The sequence below is a fragment of the Schistocerca americana genome, chromosome 3, assembly GCF_021461395.2.
Source record: "Schistocerca americana isolate TAMUIC-IGC-003095 chromosome 3, iqSchAmer2.1, whole genome shotgun sequence".
Lineage (NCBI taxonomy): Eukaryota > Metazoa > Arthropoda > Insecta > Orthoptera > Acrididae > Schistocerca > Schistocerca americana.
The window spans coordinates 902,741,237-902,762,892 of record NC_060121.1 but is presented as its reverse complement, the minus strand read 5'-3'; the positions used below and the strand labels follow the sequence as shown (position 1 = coordinate 902,762,892).

The following is a 21,656-nucleotide window of genomic DNA, read 5'->3' as shown; positions in this document are numbered from 1 at the left end:
AAGGTAAATATTGCAGAATCCGATTCACAAACAGCTGCCATCGTAAGTGATTTAGAAATAGATGTCCTCGGAGAAGTGAAGCAATTTAAGTTACTTAATAAAAGCAAGTCTTACGGTCCAGATTGTATACCAATTATGTTTCTTTCAGAGTATGTTGATGCAACAGCTGCATAGTTAACAATCGTGTACAACGGCTGGTTCGACGAAAGATACGTACCCAAAGACTGGAAAGCTGTATAGATCGCACCACTACTCAAGAGACGCAATATGAGGAATCCTTTACCTTACAAGTCCTTATCATTATCGTCGATATTTGCACAGGATATTGAAAAACATATAGTGTTCGGACATACTGAATTACACTGTAGAGAACTGCCTATTGACAAACAATCAACACGGAATTAGAAAACGTTATTGGGAAACACAAATAGCTTTCTACTCACACGAAGTGTTGATTACTCTCGACAAAGGATTTTCAGAAGGCTTTTGACACTGTGCCTCACAAGCGGCTTGTAATCATATTGCGTGCTTATGGAAGATCGTCTCAGTTGTACCGCTGGTTTCGTGATTTAATTTCAGAGACACCACAGTTCGTAACAACTGTCGGAGAATCACCGAGTAAAACAGAAGTGAATTCTAGCACTTCCCTAGGTAGCGCTATAGGCCCTCTGTTGTGCCTCACTCATATAAAAGATTTAAGAGACCACGTGAGCAGCCGTCTTAGGTTGTCTGCAGATGATGTCGTTTATCATATAATAAAGGCATCAGAAGTTCAAAACAAATTGTAAAACGATTTAGAAAAGATACATGTATGGTCCGAAAATTGGCGATTCATCCTAAATAATGAAAAGTGTGAGGTCATCCAAATGGCTGCTAACAGGAATCCATTAAACTTCGGTTGTACGAAACATCAATCAAATGTAAAGGCTGTAAATTCAACTAAATACCTAGGAATTACAATTAAGGATAACTTAAATTGAAAAGAAAACGTAGAAAATGGTGTGGGAAATGCGAAACAAAGACTGCGTTTGACTGGCAGTACACCTACAAGATGCATTAGATCTACTAAAGAGACTGCCTACACTACGTTTATCCGTCCTCTTTTGGAGTACTGCTGCACAGTGTGGGATGCTTACCAGATATGATTACCGGTGTACATCGAGGAAGGTCGAAAAAGGACAGCACATTTTATGTTACCGAAGAACAGAGGAGGGAGTGTGATGGACGTGATACAGGATTTGGGGTGGAAATCCTTAAGACAGACTTTTTCGATGCGGCAGGATATGCTCACGGAATTTCAATCACCAGATTTCTCAGTGGAATGCGCAAATATTTTTTTGATGCCAACCTACGTATGGAAAAACGATCATTATAACAAAATAAGGGAAATTAGAGTTCGCACGCAAAGTATGTGTGTTCCTTCTTTCGTGCGCTATTCTAGAGTGAAATAACAGAGGTTAGATGAAACCTCTGCCAGGAATTTAAGTGTGATATTCAGTGCAACCATGTAAAATAAGATTTAGCTATTGTTAAAGTCAATGGTCAGATACAATGCATTGGCAGTCTGAAGGCTTCCACTTTCTGCAGATCGGAAGTAAGGAGCCACACAATCAATTGTTTTGCACACATTAGGCCTTATGGTAGTGCATAAAACTTAATTTGGTTGATTTTCATTGGAGTGAAGGGGTGGGTAAGGTAAGCGTTGATAGGCAGAGGAGTGATGCAGAGGACACATGTTTGTAACAATTGTCGGTTCTCAGTGTGGTTAGTAAGGTTACAACTCTGATTGAGAGAAGAAGTTGTAGGCAGCATTCAGATACAATGAGGATTGTTTCATTTTCTGTTGAAGAAGGTTGTTAGAAATACTTTGTACCAATTGTCGCATTGACTCCAGTTTGTGATTCAATAAAACACATACAAAAACTAATAACACTACTAGCCATTAAAATTGCTACACCAAGAAGAAATGCAGATGATAAACGGGTATTAATTGGGCAATTACATTATACTAGAACTGGCATGTGATTACATTTTCACGAAATTTGGGTGCATAGATCCTGAGAAATCAGTACCCCTTGATACGCCTGGGCATTGAGTCAAACAGAGCTTGGATGGTGTATACAGGTACAGCCGCCCATGCAGCTTCAACACGATACCACGGTTCATCAAGACTAGTGACTGGCGTATTGTGACGAGCCAGTTCCTCGGCCACCATTGACCAGACGTTTTCTATTGGTGAGAGATCGGGAGAATGTACTGGCCAGGGCAGCAGTCGAACATTTTCTGTACACAGAAAGGCCCGTACAGGACCTGAAACATGCGGTCGTGAATTATCCTGCTGAAATGTAGGGTTTCGCGGAGATCAAATGAATGGTAGAGCCAAAGGGCCTTAACACATCTGAAAAGTAACGTCCACTGTTCAAAGTGCCGTCAATGCGAACAAGAGGTGACCGAGACGTGTAACCAATGGCACCCCATACCATCACGCCAGGTGATACGCCAGTATGGCGATGACGAATACACGCTTCCAATGTGCGTTCACCGCGATGTCGCCAAACACGGATGCGACCATCATAATGCTGTAAACAGAACCTGGATTCATCCGAAAAAGTGACGTTTTGCCATTCGTGCACCCAGGTTCGTCCTTGAGTACACCATCGCAGGCGCTCCAGTCCGTGATGCAGCGTCTAGGGTAACCGCAGCCATGGTCTCCGAGCTGATAGCTCATGTTGCTGCAAATGTCGTCAAACTGTTCGTGCAGATGGTTATTGTCTTGCAAACGTCCCCATCTGTTAACTCAGGGATCGAGACGTGGCTGCACGATCCGTTACAGCCATGCGGATAAGATGCCTGTCATCTCGAATGCTAGTGATACGAGGCCGTTGGGATCCAGCACGGCGTTCCGTATTACCCGCCTGAACCCACGTATTCCATATTCTGCTAACAGTCATTGGATCTCGACCAACGCGAGCAGCAATGTCGCGATGCGATAAACCGCAATCGCGATGGGCTACAACCCGACCTTTATCAATGTCGGAAACGTGATGGTACGCATTTCTCCTCCTTACACGAGGCATCACAACAACGTTTCACGAGGCAACGCCGGTCAACTGCTGTTTGTGTATGAGAAATCGGATGGATACTTTCCGCATGTCAGCCCGTTGTAGGTGTCGCCACCGACGCCAACCTAGTGTTAATGCTCTGAAAAGATAATCATTTGCATATCACAGCATCTTCCTGTCGGTTAAATTTCGTGTCTCTAGCACATCATCTTTGTGGTGTAGCAATTTTAATGGTCAGTAATGTACCTTTTATTTTTCATCACTTTAAAAAAAACCAGTGTCCAAAGAAAATTCTTTTCCATTCTAAAGTTCAGCTTGGTGCTGATGTTGATGATGTGTGTGTGTGTGACTGTGTGTGTGTGTGTGTGTGTGTGTGTGTGTGTGTGTGTGTGTCGTGTGGAGTGGCAAGGGTTGGGGAACGAAGGGGCATATGGGACTACCTGGCTAAAATCTGAATGCATTCGAGAATAATGATCTCAGAAATCTTGGGAACCATTGTGCTAGCCGAATGTGCTTCTGATTTTTAACATTAGGTAGAATAAATCAAGGTTTGATTGCGAACATCGTCCTTTGCTCCATACAGTAGGAATATGTGTGGTGTGAACAGAGCGTAGCCCTACTGCGCATGTGGTCCACACAAAGCCGAAACAGGCTCGTGAGTTGCATGGTTTTAATGTAACAACTGACAGTTTAATACTGCAGTTCTTTCACTCTTTCTACTCACTTATTTATTAGCGAGAGCAATGATGAGCACATCTGCTGAATATGCAAATCGAAACTCCTCAAAGATGGATGTGTTACTTTTAATAGGTAAGTACCGCTGAATTCTACAATATATAAATAACATAAATATCTCTCACAAAACATTAATAGGCGCCTCAAGTATCGTGTCACTGTAACAAAGAAATATTACCATAGGGATAATTATTACGACTGGACGGCCACATATTTACGAGAAAAGCGCTAGATGTAATCGGCGCTACGGGAATGGTTTGTCACAAAAGCCGTTTACCTTTAGATAAAATTTTTATAAGACAATCTGTGCCATTACATTCGGATTACCAATTAGCTTATTTTAAAACAGTCAGTATTGATGTTTGAATTATACGATTAACAACTTAGTCCAAAAAAAAATTACGAAGTGCCAACGTACTGCAAAAGATAGGATAAAGGGCAAAGATTCATTCGTAAAAATATTTCGCTGTGTAATAAACCACTGATTTGTGGCATGTCCCTGTTCTAAATTCGATGTTTATCAGAAACACCATTACTTTGGTATCCTAGGAAGGTACACTTCAGGGAAAAATGTAGCATCCTGAAGGACAAGGTCATTCTATTGACAAATGAGGTGACAGGAAGTTCATCATCGTAGGAATACACGATAACAAATTCAGACCAAATAGAACAATCATGTCACAGTAAAGGAGGCTCAAACAGTAGCATCGCTACACGCAGGCGTGTATTGTCTCATGCAAAGTATCATAAAGTTGCCGAATTGCATCCTGTGATAGACTGTCTCTAGCATCTAGCGCATTTTTTCCGATTTGGCAATGGTTCTTGCAGTCAGTGTAGAGAACAAATAACTTCCTGCTTCATCATGTCCGAACCGTGTTCATTTGGGGAGAAATCTGGTGATATTGCTGGCCAGGACAGATGTACACTACGAAGAGCATACTGAGTGGCAGCAGTCGTTTGTGGACTTGCTTTATCCTGCTGAAAAGCACATCATCTTTCTGTCTAAGAAATGGCAAAGGAAATGTAGCGGGTACTGGTTACTTTATCCCGCAGGAACGCCAAATGTGACAGCAAGTTCTGACTGATGGGCCTTCACACCATGAAACCTGCGATGGGTCTTGTGTCTCGTGAGTGAATAGGCAGCTCACGAGGTCTGTGGCACTCACACATACGTCCATCACTTACAAAGAGAACGTTATTCTCTGAAGACTATACAGCCCCATTCCACTCTGCAGTCAACTATTTCGAGACACTACAGTACCCAAATTTGGCGATATCGTGGTTGGTACCTTGCCCAGACGCACGCTTTGGATACGGCAGCTGCAACATATATCTATATTTCGTCCCTAGATGATACTCCGTCAGCCACCGCTGCTCGTACAATGAGCGATCTTGACATGCTTCTGTACTACACGGACTACCAGAAACTGGTCTACAGGTGTACAATGTTCCACAGGCCACTGCGGAAAGCAGCAACACACTAAACACACTACCGATACATTGAGCCCAACGTGTGCAGCAGTCTGTCGATACATCAATCCAGCACCTGCTATGCCCACATTACGCCCCTGTTCAAATGGTTGGATCTGTTCAAAGAGAACGTACTTTGGTGGGGGCGGGGGGAGGGGTACATGTTTATACTCTATAATGTATGTTGCTAACGCTCTTCACCTCTGAGCTCAGCACAATTACTGGCAGCAGTGTCAAAACAGGATGTTCACATACAGGATTCTTGAGCACTATCTGACAGCCAATGACTTTGGCAAATGAACCAGTAAGATTACAACCCTCATCTATGTACAGGTGCTATTGAACACAGTTCTCGAAGGTGTTGCATTTCTTCCGTAGTGTGTTTCGCAACGCCACCGTAAAAAGTGTATTAAAACAGACACGATAACATGATCGACTAAATTACTAAACGTCAAAAATACTTTCTTTTCCGAAAGCAAAATACTGTGATGTCTGAGTTGTGAACACTGTCAAGTGACATACTCTGGCATTTATCTTTTAATAGGTTTAAGGCAAGTTAATAGCAACTCTTGCATGCCTGTTGTTAAGTTCCTGGAATGGTTCAGTAAGCTCGTCTAGATTGATCACAAGTGTCAAAGAGACGTGTGAGATAGAATTGCTTTTAGAAGGAACATGTGTGGGGTGATGCTCACGGGACATTGTTGCTACAATTTATTTTCAAGTGGCAGGACTTTACTGAATTCACTCTGTATATAATACAGTCAAAATTATCGCAAATTGCTACGAACTAGAGCTATCTAAGGGCAGAAAAAAGTGAGAGCTGTGGGGCAGCGGACTGCCATTGAATGGTATGGAAAGTGAGATCTTGGGATCAATATTTTGGCTTCAGGAAACAATAACATATCTGGAACGCAACATTCCCTGTAGTGTAACTCCCCGACAAACATTTCAAAGTACTAACCACTGGGAACTTCACGTGCGTGAACAATACCTTGGATCTCACATTACTCATCTCCGTGGACGAGCTTATAGCTGCATAGAAGAGGTGCATTAGTACAGAATAAAGCGTTCAACATAATCAGCTGTTTCGCAGTAGAGTCATGGTGGTGGGAATCTCGTTTCCGGGTATCATCAGAATCGTGATTCTAGGACTTGCAGCCTTTGTCTATGGCGGAGAATTGTCCATCTTCCCGAACTACTAGTTCACTTCATATAGACAGTGTGGGACACCCGTAGGACTTAAACAGACGTGAGTGCACCCATCTCCATGCGACGTCAGGTGATCTGCATTAAGAGGGAAGTGTGAAAAGAATAAATCTGAAAAAACATATAGTATGTAATGTTTAAGTAAGTAACAGAATGGGCAGCAGCCTGAGATGCATTGGAAGTGTATTGCGGGGTAGATGTGGCTGGCTCTGAGCACTATGGGACTCAACATCTTATGTCATATGTCCCTTACAACTTAGAACTACTTAAACCTAACTAACCTAAGGACATCACACACACCCATGCCCGAGGCAGGATTCGAACCTGCGACCGTAGCAGTCCCGCGGTTCCGGACTGCAGCACCAGAACCGCTAGACCACCGCGGGGTAGATGTGTTGCACCTCAACTTCTCCGAGGAGATTTCACAACTTGTCGCCAGGTGGGCCAGATGGCCGCCTGTGAAGTTCCGACACCAGGGCCAGAATAATGCTGAACTGGCATGGTGCAAGAAGTCAGTCCACCACAATAGGTAGCTGAAGAAACCTCATGTCTTAGCCTCACCCTGCACTAATGAGGTCCTTGTTTAACCAGAGGAGCTGGCCAGTCATAAGAAAGCTGGGAATATTTACCATAAATACTCGAAACCCAGACGCAGCTGTATTTTGTGTTCTATTGGTACCAACGCCGACGTGTTCTTCACACCAGCAGATGGCCCAACATGGGTCACCCAACTTCGACTACATCCAGCCGCCACTTCCGCTAGCTGATGGTCTGTCGGCCGCTCATACACCTGACGCTGCTGGTACTTGAAATACCACCATCCATCTCGGGCCACCAAACAGCTCACCACTGTCTGGCGTGAGGTCAGTCGTTTGACAGTGCGTTTCGGGGCGGGCCCGCCCGCTGCCGGCGCGCCGTAGGGCACGGAAGCTCGCACTGGGGCGTATCGCTTTCCAGTCGGGTGTGCCGCGGCCGTCCTCACAGGGGAAGTGAAGCGTCTCTCATAGCCTCTCCTTCCCAAGTGGCTCTTTCCGCCTTCCCGTGGTGCCAGATGTTAAGCTTGGCGTTCTGCCTTGCGACAAAAGGGAGAGCTGCGACCCAACCCGATGCGAAAGCGAAGGGTGCGTGGCACAGGGGGAGCTGTGTCAAGGGACCGAACATCAGTCCCTTTCTGTTCCCAGGGCACAGACCAGCAGGTGCTCTGCATGCCGGCGACCTCGTTTGTCGGCGTGGGATCGCGGCGCGAGTCGGCAAGGGTGCTTCGCCGCGCCCCTGGGTAACCGGGGCGTGTTCTGCCAAACCCAGGAGGTGGTGACATCGCCTGGGCTAGGTTAGATGGGCCCAGACCGCCGAACGACTGGGGGACCGACCCACCACCTGAGTAGGAGTGGGTCCCTGGCCTTCAGGTGGAAACTCGGGCTAGTAGGCGGCGAAGGGCGAGGGGTGCATCCGCCTCTCCGGAGTGCGGGGTGCACTTGCCGAGGAGCGTCGAGTGAAATCGTCGACGACGAGGCCTTCGACGGGGACCAGTGCGCTGGCAACGGCGCGCTGAAACCTGCAGCTCAGGAGTGCCCTTGACCTAGGGGCGAGGTCGGTGGGCGAGCTGCAACAGTCCCCCCCCATCTCAGAGGAGCCGGTCCGGGGCAAGAGACGGGCTCCCAACCTTTTTTCACTCGTTATCATCATGGCTGAACAGGAAACGAGTGATTCGAGTGCTATTTCGAGGGCAAGTATGTCTACTGTCCCTACCTCGCAGGAGGAAGTGGGACAAGATGATGAAAATGTTTATGACAGACATTGTCGTATAAGTCAAATTTTGGACTCTAGTATCAAGAATGGAAAAATAAGCCAGGCTGCAGTCACAGCAATTAAGAACGAGCTCGCTGCCTGGGCTATCGCAAACGCTAAGCTTGAGGGACGTCTTGAAGAGCTCGAAAAGGAGAATGCCAGACTAAGACAACAGCCAGTCAAGACATGGGCCGGAGTGGTGGCGCAACCTGCCACAAAAGCCCAAACAACTAAAGAAACTATTGCAAAGATCTCAAAAAAGCCAGACACGGCAGTCTTTTTAAGACCCCTGCCTGGCCAGACTATTAAAAAGGTACAGGAGATCTTCACAACAACAATTGACCCAGCAAGGGATAAAATAAAAATAAACAAAGTCAAGGCCACAAAAAATGTAGTTGTTGTAGATCTCGCAACAGAGGAAGACAGGGACAAAATACTAAATAACACCAAACTCAATAAGGCCATTAAATGTGAACCTCCCAAGAAAAGAAATCCTCTGGTAATATTGTATGACGTACCTGTGGCATTAACTGAAACTGATATCTATGAAACGATGTACAATCAAAATTTTGAAGATATAGAATATGAAACATTCAGAAATGAATTCAAGTTGCGTTTTAAAACGGGACCTCGGGAACGCGATGTTGTCCATCATGTGGCCGAGGTCTCCGGCAAGATGTGGAGAAAGCTTACCGCTATGGGGAGAATCTACATTGGTTTTCATGCAATAAATGTTAGGGACTATCTAGTAGTCCCCCAATGCCACAATTGTGGTGATTTAGACCACGTTCATAAGCATTGTGAAAGGAAGCCGGCCTGCTCCAGGTGTGGGGCTGAGGACCACACAAGGAAAAATTGCAATAAGAACGCAACCTGCATTCCTTGTACCAAAAGGGGAAGGAAACCATGCAATACCACTGGGAGGAACTGCCCGATGTACAGGATGCTAGAGCAGAGATTAATCTCTCGAATTGATTATGGCTGAGGCTACACCTGAACTCAGGAAGCCTAAAAGGAAATCCCCAAGCAAGAGGCTGAGGGACGCTCTGAGGGCAAACAAATTCAAAGAATTCTTACAGAAAATCACGCAACCACGATCCTTGGTGATAATAATGAAAGATGTTTGCGTACAGACAGACCCATGTGCAGAAGACGTTCCCTCTCCTCCTTGCTGGGGACCTGGGTCGAAACAAGAGCATTCTGGACCACACAGGCATCCTGTACTTGGGAGTTCACAATTACACAGTAAAGATGTAGTAACCACCAAAAATGTCCAGTATAATGAAGTGAGTAGCTCAAACTCATCCTCTGACTTACCATCCCGGGGTCTACTGGGAATTGATCCCCAACGAATATACCCCAACCTGGAGCATGCTCTGCAGCTATCAAGACTTGAGGAGCCGGCAATCCTCACAACTGCACTGAGACACGTGGTACGTGTTGGCCACGAGTATGGTAGAGATGTCACCTTTCCAGTAATGGAGGCGGTAGACAGAATCCACCTCAAGACAATGAATCTCCCCACCGACTTCGGAGCCCTGCGAGAACTGGTTAAAAAGGTCTTCGAAAGAAGAAATGAGAAGTTTGACTTGGATGAACTATATTGTCAATCAGTGATAACAAATGGCAGAGTAGCCCACGACTGGTCAAAAAACTGGCCAGAATCACACGTTCATACCTACTACCCACGTGAGCCAACTAAACGTGGGTCAAATAAACACACACAATAGTAAACTAGTCTTGCAGGAACTGCGAAGGGTCGTGGAGGAGAAGAGTCTGGATGTACTCTGTTTACAGGAACCGTACTCCCATGCAGGACGGATCCCATTCATGGCTGCAAATTGGCAAATTATACATTCTAATATAGAGCCTAAAGCTGCAGTTATAATCATTAATAGATCAATCAGAGCCACAGTCCTTGCGCAATTCTCAGGCGAACACTGCAATGTCGTGGAACTTCAAACACCCACAGGAGTGATTTACATTTGCAACATATACTTTCAATATGGTAGAGGAATAGAGGAGTTTTTGGAGTTACTTACACAAGTTGCCACGGCATTGCGGGGACGCAGAATACTCGTAACGGCAGACATAAACGCAAAGTCCCCCCTGTGGTTCAGTGGCACGCACGACGATCGGGGGTTAAAAGCTGAGGAGACTATCATGGCACTGCAACTGGTGGTTGCCAACCAACAAGGGAACCCCCCCACCTATACTGGTGGAGGGGGAGAAGGCACAAATATTGACGTCACTTTAGTGACACCAAACCTGGCTACAAAGGTTGACAACTGGAGAGTATGGGACAAAGCAACCACCAGTGATCACAACTTAATCACATTCATCATTGGGGAAAGGGAGTGCCGCTGGGACATGGGGTGGGAGCTGCAGCTCAACTATAACAAGACCAACTGGGACCGTCTCGCGAGGGAGTGCAACATTCCGACATTGCTGGAGGGTGACGAAAACGTGGAAGAATGCGCCAAAGGACTGGTACAGGCGATCACCAGGGCGGTGCGAGCTGCTGTACCAACCAGGAGGAGAGCCGTAGCGTCCACCCCCACACCATGGTCGAACGAATTGGGACAGATGCGACAGGCTGTAAGGAGGGCAAGGAGGTACTACCAGCGGAGTGTCGTCTGGAGAGAAAAACAAAGATGGTTGCAGATCTATCGAGAGAGCAAGGAACAATTCCAACAGGAGTTAAGGGCAGTAAGGCTCAGAAGTTGGGAGAATTACGTAAAAAGCCAACTGGTTACAGACCCATGGGGAGTCCCGTACAAACTTGTTCGAGAGAAATTAAGATCATCTATGGTGTTATCCACCGTCAGGGACGGCGACCGAATGACGGGCACGTGGCAGGAAACTGCTGAGGCCCTACTTCGGGTCCTGTTGCCTGACGATGTGGAGGAAAATGAAACAGAAGAACAAAAAAGAACTAGGACAGAAGATCAAAGGGACTACAACAACAACATCAGAATCTACCCCTTCTCTGAGGAGGAGGTTGCTGCCCAGATCAAGGCCCTCAAAAGGGGAAAAGCTCCTGGTCCAGACGGCATCACTGCGGAAGTGGTGCAATTCCTTGCCCCCCAGCTCGTAGCTCCTCTCACTAAGTTATACAACGAGTGTCTGAAACTCGGGAAATTCCCAGAAATATGGAAAAAAGCTAACATAATTATCATTAAAAAGAGTCCAGACAAAGATCCCACAGAAATTAAATCGTATAGACCTATCTGCTTGTTAGATGTACTGGGCAAACTTTTTGAGAGGCTACTGGCAGACAGACTGACAGCACACCGCATGCTGTGCGGGATGAGTGACGGGCAATTCGGCTTTCGGTCTGGGCGTTCTGCGTCTGACGCAATCGCCCTGGCCGCCGAGGTCTGTGGCTCCACCCCGCACAAGTATGTCGTCGGCATCATGGTAGACATCAGTGGCGCCTTCGACAACCTGTGGTGGCCCTCACTCTTTTCCTGCTTGCGGGAGAAGAACTGCCCAGGGCCGCTATATGGCTGTCTGAGGAGCTATTGTGCAGACAGGGAGGTCTGGCTATCGGCCCCTAGCGGCACAGTCAGAAAGACTGTTACCAAAGGATGACCTCAAGGCTCTGTCCTAGGACCTCTCTTTTGGGACATTAATATGGAGCCATTACTTGAAGATCTAAAGAACTGTGACGATGTGCTAGAGGTCATAGCATACGCGGACGACCTCCTCCTGCCGGTCGGCGGCAGAAGCCGCGAGGATTTAGAGCCGAAAGTGGATAGAGCCATAACTATTCTCACATCGTGGTGCCATAGAAGCAAGATGACGATTGCACCCAACAAATCCACATACCTACTCCTCAAAGGCCAATTGGCCAGAAACCCCACAGTAAGAATAAACGGCATACCAGTCCTTCGGCGCCACGAGGCCCGATACCTGGGTGTAATCATCGACGAGAGGTGGAACTTTGCAGCACATATAGACACCGTATCTCAGAAATCCCTGGTTTTATTAAACAATCTTATCGGAATTGGACACAAGCGGTTTCACCTTCCACCTGATCTAATAAAGTTATATCACAATAGCATATTAACCTCAATAGTAGGATATGGATCAGGAGTCTGGGCACACAGACTCACGAGGGTCATGCCTGCCATGGCCGTAAGAAGAGTGCAGCGAAACATGCTTTTACGTTCAGCAGGAGCCTATAGGAAAACACCTGGGGGAGCGCTGTTAGTGCTAATGGGAATCTGTCCATTGGACATAAAAATGCGTGAACAGGCTGCCTGGTACTGGGTAAAGAAGGACAACAGAGACAAAATTAGGGAGATACTTGGGGTGTACGCAGGGGACAAATATACGATCAAAAAGAGAGGGGTAGAACTGTGGCAAGAACAATGGAACAACGAGGATACAGGTCGCAGAACATACGAGTTGCTACTGGATATAGAAGAAAGATTAAAACTGACGTTTTTCACGCCTACGAGAGGAATGCTGCACTTTCTTACTGGACATGGACCATACCCAACATACCTATGTAGGTTTGGGAAGCAGGCTACACCAGCGTGTGACTGTGGTGCAGTGCAAGGCACCCCAGAGCATGTGGTGTATGAGTGCCACCTCTTCGATGATGTAGCCCAAGAGCTAAGACATCAACTACCAAACAACAACACGTACCACTTACTAAGACACGACAACACCTTTGACACCTTAAACAAACTTACAAATGAGATCTCAAAAAAGATAATTAAGAACTTTTTAAGGGACAATAGCCACTAGAAACCAACACTTCCACCGACTTTGACTAGTGTACCCTTCCTGTACCGCCGGGTAGGGACTGGCCAGCCGCTTGACGGCTGGAATCCGCCTTGTCCTGGACTAGGAGGGAGGGGGGCACAAAAATACCGGACTAAACGCACACCGATAATGACTAATATAATTAGAGTAGATCTAGAAGACAGGATAATATTGTAGAATAGACTGCAGCGACACCAAGTTAAGGGCCAGCCCAGTGCCAGGGACATCCCACTGGGATTAGCTCAGTGGGCCAGGCCGACAACAGTAGGTTTATAGTAGCACTGGCACACTTGTAATCGCTGCAGGTAGTACGTAGTTTCCTCGTAGATTAAGTAGTTAGAGCCTCATAGCGGTAGGATTAGAGTAAATAATAATAACAATAATACAAATACCTGTAGTGTATAACTAATAGCTGCATTTTCCATGTATAATATTAGGACCCACTAATGTAGTCAGGTAGTGGGTTATCATGTATCATGTAATGGATTTAATAAAGAAGTTTTTTTTTTAAAAAAAAAAAAAAAACAGCTCACCACCTGGCCTCTCATTGTTTCCATGGAGTCTCTGGTTCAGATGCTGTGCAACAGCAAACTTTTTTCTGACTCAGTGTCCAGTGTACACAATCCCTGGCACCGCAGACTTGTGAGGCTGCATTCTTCTCCGAGCCGCAACTTCTGGTACGCCGTTCCACCTCGCCTCTAAACTGCTGCCCAGTGCTGCCACCTCACTCGCTAATGCCTGTGCCTGCAAGTCTGCATGTCCAGCACTTGGCCAGCCGTGCTCTGTCAGCAACCGACGCATCGTCGCACGGAATGGTTACCAACCACAGAAGACTACTGCACTACTATGCTTTGCTGAGTGTGGCAGGTACTGCTATCGTCACAACAACGTTCCCCAGCGCCAAGAGTCACTGGATCGATCCCTAACAACACCTTCGAATCACCGCTAGCAGGCATTGTGCTAATCAATAAATAAAAACTGCTGAGAGAGCATTTCTGATTTCACTATAGCAGAGGTACATAGTACTATGCACCATAATTCCTGCACCTCATACTGAATGGACCATCTTGACTTGAGTAGTGTAAGTACCTGTAACGTTATTACAGTCCCTAGTGTTCCGTCTATGCAAAGTAGAAATGATCAGGGATATAAATGATAGGTTTAGGAGCAGATTTAAAATTCAGGATGAAAGGATTTTAAAGATAATATTCCCCAATGACACAGTTAACCTTCGTGAAAATCAGGAAGAACACTGGAGCTCGGGCACACAGTTTTAATCTGCCAGGAAGTTTCATATCAGTGCACACTCCGCTGCAGAGTGAAAATCTCATTCTGGAAATATACCCCAGGCTGTGGCTAAGCCATGTCTCCGCAATATCCTTCCTTCAGGAGTGCTAGTTCTGCAAGGTTCGCAGGAGAGCTTCTGTAAAGTTTGGAAGGTAGGAGACGAGGTACTGGCAGAAGTAAAGTTGTGAGTACCGGGCGTGAGTCGTGCTTCGGTAGCTCAGATGGTAGAGCACTTACACGCGAAAGGCAAAAGTCTCGGGTTCGAGTCTCGGTCGGGCACACAGTTTTAATCTGCCAGGAAGTTTCATATCAGCGCACACTCCGCTGCAGAGTGATAATCTCATTCTGGAAACATCCCCCAGGCTGTGGCTAAGCCATGTCTCCGCAATATCCTTTCTTTCAGGAGTACTAGTTCTGCAAGGTTCGCAGGAGAGCTTCTGTAAAGTTTGGAAGGTAGGAGACGAGGTACTGGCAGAAGGAAAGCTGTGAGTACCGGGCGTGAGTCGTGCTTCGGTAGCTCAGATGGTAGAGCACTTGCCCGCGAAAGGCAAAGGTCCCGAGTTCGAGTCTCGGTCGGGCACACAGTTCTAATCTGCCAGGAAGTTTCAACACTGGAGCTGTTGAATAAACAGTCTAATGCGCCAAGTTTTGAGAGCAAAACGAAGAAAGGCAAAACTAATGATGAGCAGCATAAATGAGAGTAGTGGAAACTCTAGCCTTAAAACTGAAAACTACGACATAGGAAAGTGACAGGATGTGCTACACTGAAAGCGTAATTATTCATGTCGGACAAAGCAAGGTGGACATGAAAAGCAGACTGGCATAGTGAAAAGAAGTTTACTAGTATCAAAGACTAGCCTTCATTTTAGGAAGAGATTTCTGCAACTGTACGTTGGAAGGCAACGTTGTATCGCAATGAATCTGGGACTACGGAATAATCGAAAGCTAGAAAATCGAAGTGTTTGAGGTAAGGGGCTACAGAACATTGTTTAAGTTGGTTGGAATGATAAGAAATAAGTTTCTCCGCAGAATCTGCGAGCAAAACAACGTATGTGTACCACTGAGAAGAAGAAGGTACAGCTTGATAGAACATATGTATCGACGTAAGGCAATAACTTCGACGATGCTACTAGGCGAGGTTAAAAACTATTGGAAAGACAGATACTGAAACACATCGAACAAATAATGAAGCGTACTGTGTGCAAGTACTACTCTGAGAAGAGGAGGTTGGCACAGGGGAGGAAGTTGTGGCGGTCGCAAAAACCAGTAAGGAAACTAATGATGATGTACTGAACTTGGTACTATAAGTAGCAGAAAAAACCTTTTTCAAGCAGTTAAGTGGTAGAAACTATTGAATAATTAATAGTTTACCGGAACCTGTCACCTGCATGTAACTGGATTGTTCTAACCTTGAGAGTTGCTTTCAATAACTCGCGAAATGGACTTTGCTTACATTTGGAAGTCATAGTCTTGTGTTTAGCCATAATTTTGCAATTAAACGTTTCCATATCTAAGTAGAGTAACTGCAGAGAGAGGCCAAGATCGTCGTTGCACAGTGATCAGCTATAAGTTACACTCTTGCAATTTTTATACGATCTTGAGAGTGATTTTTATCAGTGATTGATGATCCAGCATCGTAATACGTGCTGCCCGCGTCGTAATGCGTGAGCGAGGTTTGTAACTGTGAAATGTTGTGTTAATATCTTATTTGTTTCAGATTTAGACTGCGCTACTAAAACTGTTTATTGGATAATGAACTTCTTTATAACGAAGCATGGTTCTACTAATTCAGAGATTAGAAATAGTACGTGCATTGGCAGTTCAATCTCCCAAAACAGCAGCCCGTTTGCAAGCTATTGGTCGAATTGGTACGCAGGCGACATCATGTGCTACGAATATGTTACAAAACGCCGCACATACAAATGGAATTGTTCCAGACCCCATATCGCGGGTTACGTTGGTTATAGAAGGGTAGGGTCAAGTGTTTTGGATAGCTCTTAGGCTAGGAGTGATTATTATACCCAAATGAAGGATCGTCTTAGTAATTTTTGAGAACTTTTCTCGTGGAGAACAGTTGTCTGGCAAAACATACTAAAAATAAACACAAACAATGTCGACGGCAAAAAGTTTATTTTGTGGTAACCGGTTTCGATCAGTTTTCGACCATCTTCAGGCCTCATACCTTGATGGTACACAGTGGTGACGAATGAAAAGTGTGCTATAACTCCAAGAACGTCAACTGCTCAGTCACCACAAAATACAAGTTTTTGCGATTGAGACTATTTGCGTTCATGTTTAAAAATCGTCTTCGTGTCGACGTAAGAGGAGACAGTGGTAGCAGGACAGAACGAAGGAGATTATAGCTGTGAGACAGTGACAGAGAGACAGTCAGAGATAATGACAATAAGTTAGGTCGAATGAGTGAGTGAGAAGACCAAGTGGGAGAGGAGGCTATACGCGACTTAACAGCGGTGGACTAGTGTGTGTGAGTGAGTTGTAATAGGGTGTTAAGAGTGAGTTGAATGTTAAAAGAACCGTGAGTATGTTTGCTTGCGAAAATTAGTAGATAAATTTTTATAGGTGCTGGAGGAAGAAGGAACGACGAAGCTAGTACTCCACTTTTCAGTCAGATTCTTTTAAACAGGAGAATATCCGCACTTTTCGTGCTCCGATAGAAACATTTTTCCGTTCAACCCCTGCGTTGTGATGTGATGGAAGATGATTATTCGTCTACATCTACATCTACATTTATACTCCTCAAGCCACCCAACGGTGTGTGGCGGAGGGCACTTTACGTGCCACTGTCGTTATCGCCCTATCCTGTTCCAGTCACGTATGGTTAGCGGGAAGAACGACTGCCAGAAAGTCTCCGTGCGCCCTCGAATATCTCTAATTTTACATTCGTGATCTCCTCGGGAGGTATAAGTAGGGGGAAGCAATATATTCGATACCTCATCCAGAAACGCACCCTCTCGAAACCTGGACGTAAGCTACACCGCGATGCAGAGCTCCTCTCTTGCAGAGTCTGCCACTTGAGTTTGCTAAACATCTCCGTAACGCTATAACGCTTACCAAATAAATCTGTGACGAAACGCGCCCCTCTTCTTCGGATCTTCTCTGTCTCCTCCGTCAACCCGATCTGGTACGGATCCCACACTGATGAGCAATACTCAAGTATAGGTCGAACGAGTGTTTTGTAAGCCCTCTCCTTTGTTGATGGACTACATTTTCTAAGGACTTTTCCAATGAATCTGAACCTGGTACCCGCCTTACCGACTATTAATTTTATACGATCATTCCACTTCAGATCGTTCCGTACGCATACTGCCATATATTTTACAGAAGTAACTGCTACCAGTTTTTGTTTTGCTATCATATAATCCTACAATAAAGGATCCTTCTTTATATGTATTTGCAACACACTACATTTGTCTATGTTAAGGGTCAGTTGTCACTCCATGCACCAAGTGCCTATCCGCTGCAGATCTTCCTGCATTTCGCTGCAATTTTCTAATGCTACAACTTCTCTGTATAATACAGCATCATCCGCGAAAAGCCGCATGGAACTTCCGACACTGTCTACTGGGCCATTTATATATACACTCCTGGAAATTGAAATAAGAACACCGTGAATTCATTGTCCCAGGAAGGGGAAACTTTATTGACACATTCCTGGGGTCAGATACATCACATGATCACACTGACAGAACCACAGGCACATAGACACAGGCAACAGAGCATGCACAATGTCGGCACTAGTACAGTGTATATCCACCTTTCGCAGCAATGCAGGCTGCTATTCTCCCATGGAGACGATCGTAGAGATGCTGGATGTAGTCCTGTGGAACGGCTTGCCATGCCATTTCCACCTGGCGCCTCAGTTGGACCAGCGTTCGTGCTGGACGTGCAGACCGCGTGAGACGACACTTCATCCAGTCCCAAACATGCTCAATGGGGGACAGATCTGGAGATCTTGCTGACCAGGGTAGTTGACTTACACCTTCTAGAGCACGTTGGGTGGCACGGGATACATGTGGACGTGCATTGTCCTGTTGGAACAGCAAGTTCCCTTGCCGGTCTAGGAATGGTAGAACGATGGGTTCGATGACGGTTTGGATGTACCGTGCACTATTCAGTGTCCCCTCGACGATCACCAGTGGTGTACGGCCAGTATAGGACATCGCTCCCCACACCATGATGCCGGGTGTTGGCCCTGTGTGCCTCGGTCGTATGCAGTCCTGATTGTGGCGCTCACCTGCACGGCGCCAAACACGCATACGACCATCATTGGCACCAAGGCAGAAGCGACTCTCATCGCTGAAGACGACACGTCTCCATTCGTCCCTCCATTCACGCCTGTCGCGACACCACTGGAGGCGGGCTGCACGATGTTGGGGCGTGAGCGGAAGACGGCCTAACGGTGTGCGGGACCGTAGCCCAGCTCCATGGAGACGGTTGCGAATGGTCCTCGCCGATACCCCAGGAGCAACAGTGTCCCTAATTTGCTGGGAAGTGGCGGTGCGGTCCCCTACGGCACTGCGTAGGATCCTACGGTCTTGGCGTGCATCCGTGCGTCGCTGCGGTCCGGTCCCAGGTCGACGGGCACGTGCACCTTCCGCCGACCACTGGCGACAACATAGATGTACTGTGGAGACCTCACGCCCCACGTGTTGAGCAATTCGGCGGTACGTCCACCCGGCCTCCCGCATGCCCACTATACGCCCTCGCTCAAAGTCCGTCAACTGCACATACGGTTCACGTCCACGCTGTCGCGGCATGCTACCAGTGTTAAAGACAGCGATGGAGCTCCGTATGCCACGGCAAACTGGCTGACACTGACGGCGGCGGTGCACAAATGCTGCGCAGCTAGCGCCATTCGACGGCCAACACCGCGGTTCCTGGTGTGTCCGCTGTGCCGTGCGTGTGATCATTGCTTGTACAGCCCTCTCGCAGTGTCCGGAGCAAGTATGGTGGGTCTGACACACCGGTGTCAATGTGTTCTTTTTTCCATTTCCAGGAGTGTATATTGTGAAAAGCAATGGCCCCATAACACTCCCCTGTGGCACGCCAGAGGTTACTTTAACGTCTGTAGACGTCTCTCCATTGATAACACCATGCTGTGTTCTGTTTGCTAAAGACTCTTCAATCCAGCCACACAGCTGGTCTGATATTATGTAGGGTCTTACTTTGTTTATCAGGCGACAATGTGGAACTGTATCGAACGCCTTCCGGAAGTCAAGGAAAATGGCATCTACCTTGGGAGCCCGTATCTAATATTTTCTGGGTCTCATGAACAAATAAAGCGAGTTGGGTTTCCACATGATCGCTGCTTCCGGAATCCATGTTTGATTCCTACAGAGTAGATTCTGAGTTTCCAGAAACAACATGATATGCAAGCAAGAAACATGTTCTAAAATTCTACAATAGATCGACGTCAGAGATATAGGTCTATAGTTTTGCGCATCTGCTCGACGACCCTTCTTGAAGGCTGGAACTACCTGTGCTCATTTCAAATCCGTTCCTCTAGAGGCTTGCAGTACACGGCTGTTAGCAGGGGGGCAAGTTCTTTCGCGTACGTTTCGTTTAAACCTAGAGGAATAAAATAAACGCTGCAGACTGGGCAGAAGCGACTCACGTGGAAGACGAGGTGCTCCCGCACGGTGAGCGCGCCCACGAACAGGTCCCGCTGTCGCACGTAGGCGGAGAGCGCGCGCACCGCCAGCGGTGTGGCGGGGCTGCCTGCCAGCAGGCGCTCGCCCTCAACGACGCGCGCCCCGGCACCCCGCAGCGCCAGCGCGTCCAGCAGCGTCGTCTTGCCGGCGCCGCTCGCGCCCAGCACACCCAGAAGCTCGCCCGGCCGCGCCTCGCCGCTCACTGTCACACCAAGCGAGGATACGTGACACAGAGCTAATGGTACACATCCACATCTACATACATACTCCGCAATCCACCATACGGTGCGTGGCGGGGGGTACCTCATACCGCAACTAGCATCTTCTCTCCCTGTTACACTCCCAAACAGAACGAGGGAAAAATGACTGCCTGTATGCCTCTGTACGAGCCCTAATCTCTCTTATCTTTTCTTTGTGGTCTTTCCGCGAAATGTAAGTTGGCGGCAGTAAAATTGTACTGCAGTCAGCATCAAATGCTGGTTCCCTAAATATCCTCAGTACCGATTTACGAAAAGAACGCCTCCTTTCCTCCAGAGACTCCCACCCGAGTTCCTGAAGCATTTCCGTAACACTCGCGTGATGATCAAACCAACCAGTAACAAATCTAGCAGCCCGCCTCTGAATTGCTTCTATGTCCTCCCTCAATCCGACCTGATAGGGATCCCAAACGCTCGAGCAGTACTCAAGAATAGGTCGTATTAGTGTTTTATAAGCGGGCTCCTTTACAGATGAACCACATCTTCCCAAAATTCTACCAATGAACCGAAGACGACTCTCCACCTTCCCCACAACTGCCATTACACGCTTGTCCCACTTCCTATCGCTCTGCAATGCTACGCCCAAATATTTAATCGACGTGACTGTGCCAAGCGCTACACTAATAATGGAGTATTCAAACATTACAGGATTCTTTTTCCTATTCATCTGCATTAATTTACATTTATCTATATTTACAGTTAGCTGCCATTCTTTACACCAATCACAAATCCTGTCCAAGTCATCTTGTATCCTCCCACAGTCACTCAACAACGACACCGTCCCGTACACCACAGCACATTGCTATCCACGCTATCCAAAAGATCATTTATGTAGATAGAAAACAACAGAGGACCTACCACACTTGCTTAACAGGACGGAAACTGTGCGAGTTTATGTAGAACAGCCAAAAAAACATATTACTGTTCTACACTGTCCAGGTACATTAACGTGACCACCTGTCAGAAGCCCCTACTACCACATTTTTCCTTACGGACTGCGGCGAGAAGTGCAGGAAGAGAGCCAGTGAGGTTCTGGGAGGCACTTCAAGGGATATGGAGCCATGCTGACTCCAGCACCATGAGCACCTGCCCTAGGTTTCTCGATTGCGGATCCATGATGTGAACTGGGAAGGCGAGGTGCTACCACTGAATCTCGATGAAGTTCAAGTCCGAGGAGTTTGGTAAGCAGTGGAGTACGATAGACTCACGCTGGAGATTTTTGAGCCACACATGTATACTGTGAACTGTGTGGCACACTGCTTTGTCTTGCTGGTAGGTGCCATCGTGCCAAAGAAAAACAAACTGCATATAGGGGTGGGCGTGGACCCCACGTGGAGACACATACTTTAAGTACTTTTTTTGACCCATTCTGCCTTCCAGAATGACGAGGTTGTGTGTGAATT

The 21,656-nt window shown here is 46.8% G+C and overlaps 1 protein-coding gene across 1 annotated transcript in view; it reads right to left on the bottom strand.

Moving 5' to 3' along the window:
- Positions 1 to 21,656, bottom strand: part of LOC124606489 (protein white-like) — a 305,924-nt gene that overhangs the window by 232,398 nt on the left and 51,870 nt on the right. The window contains exon 2 of the mRNA XM_047138470.1: positions 19,960 to 20,198. Within this exon, the coding sequence (XP_046994426.1) occupies positions 19,960 to 20,198 (239 nt within the window). The remainder of the gene's footprint in view (positions 1 to 19,959; positions 20,199 to 21,656) is intronic.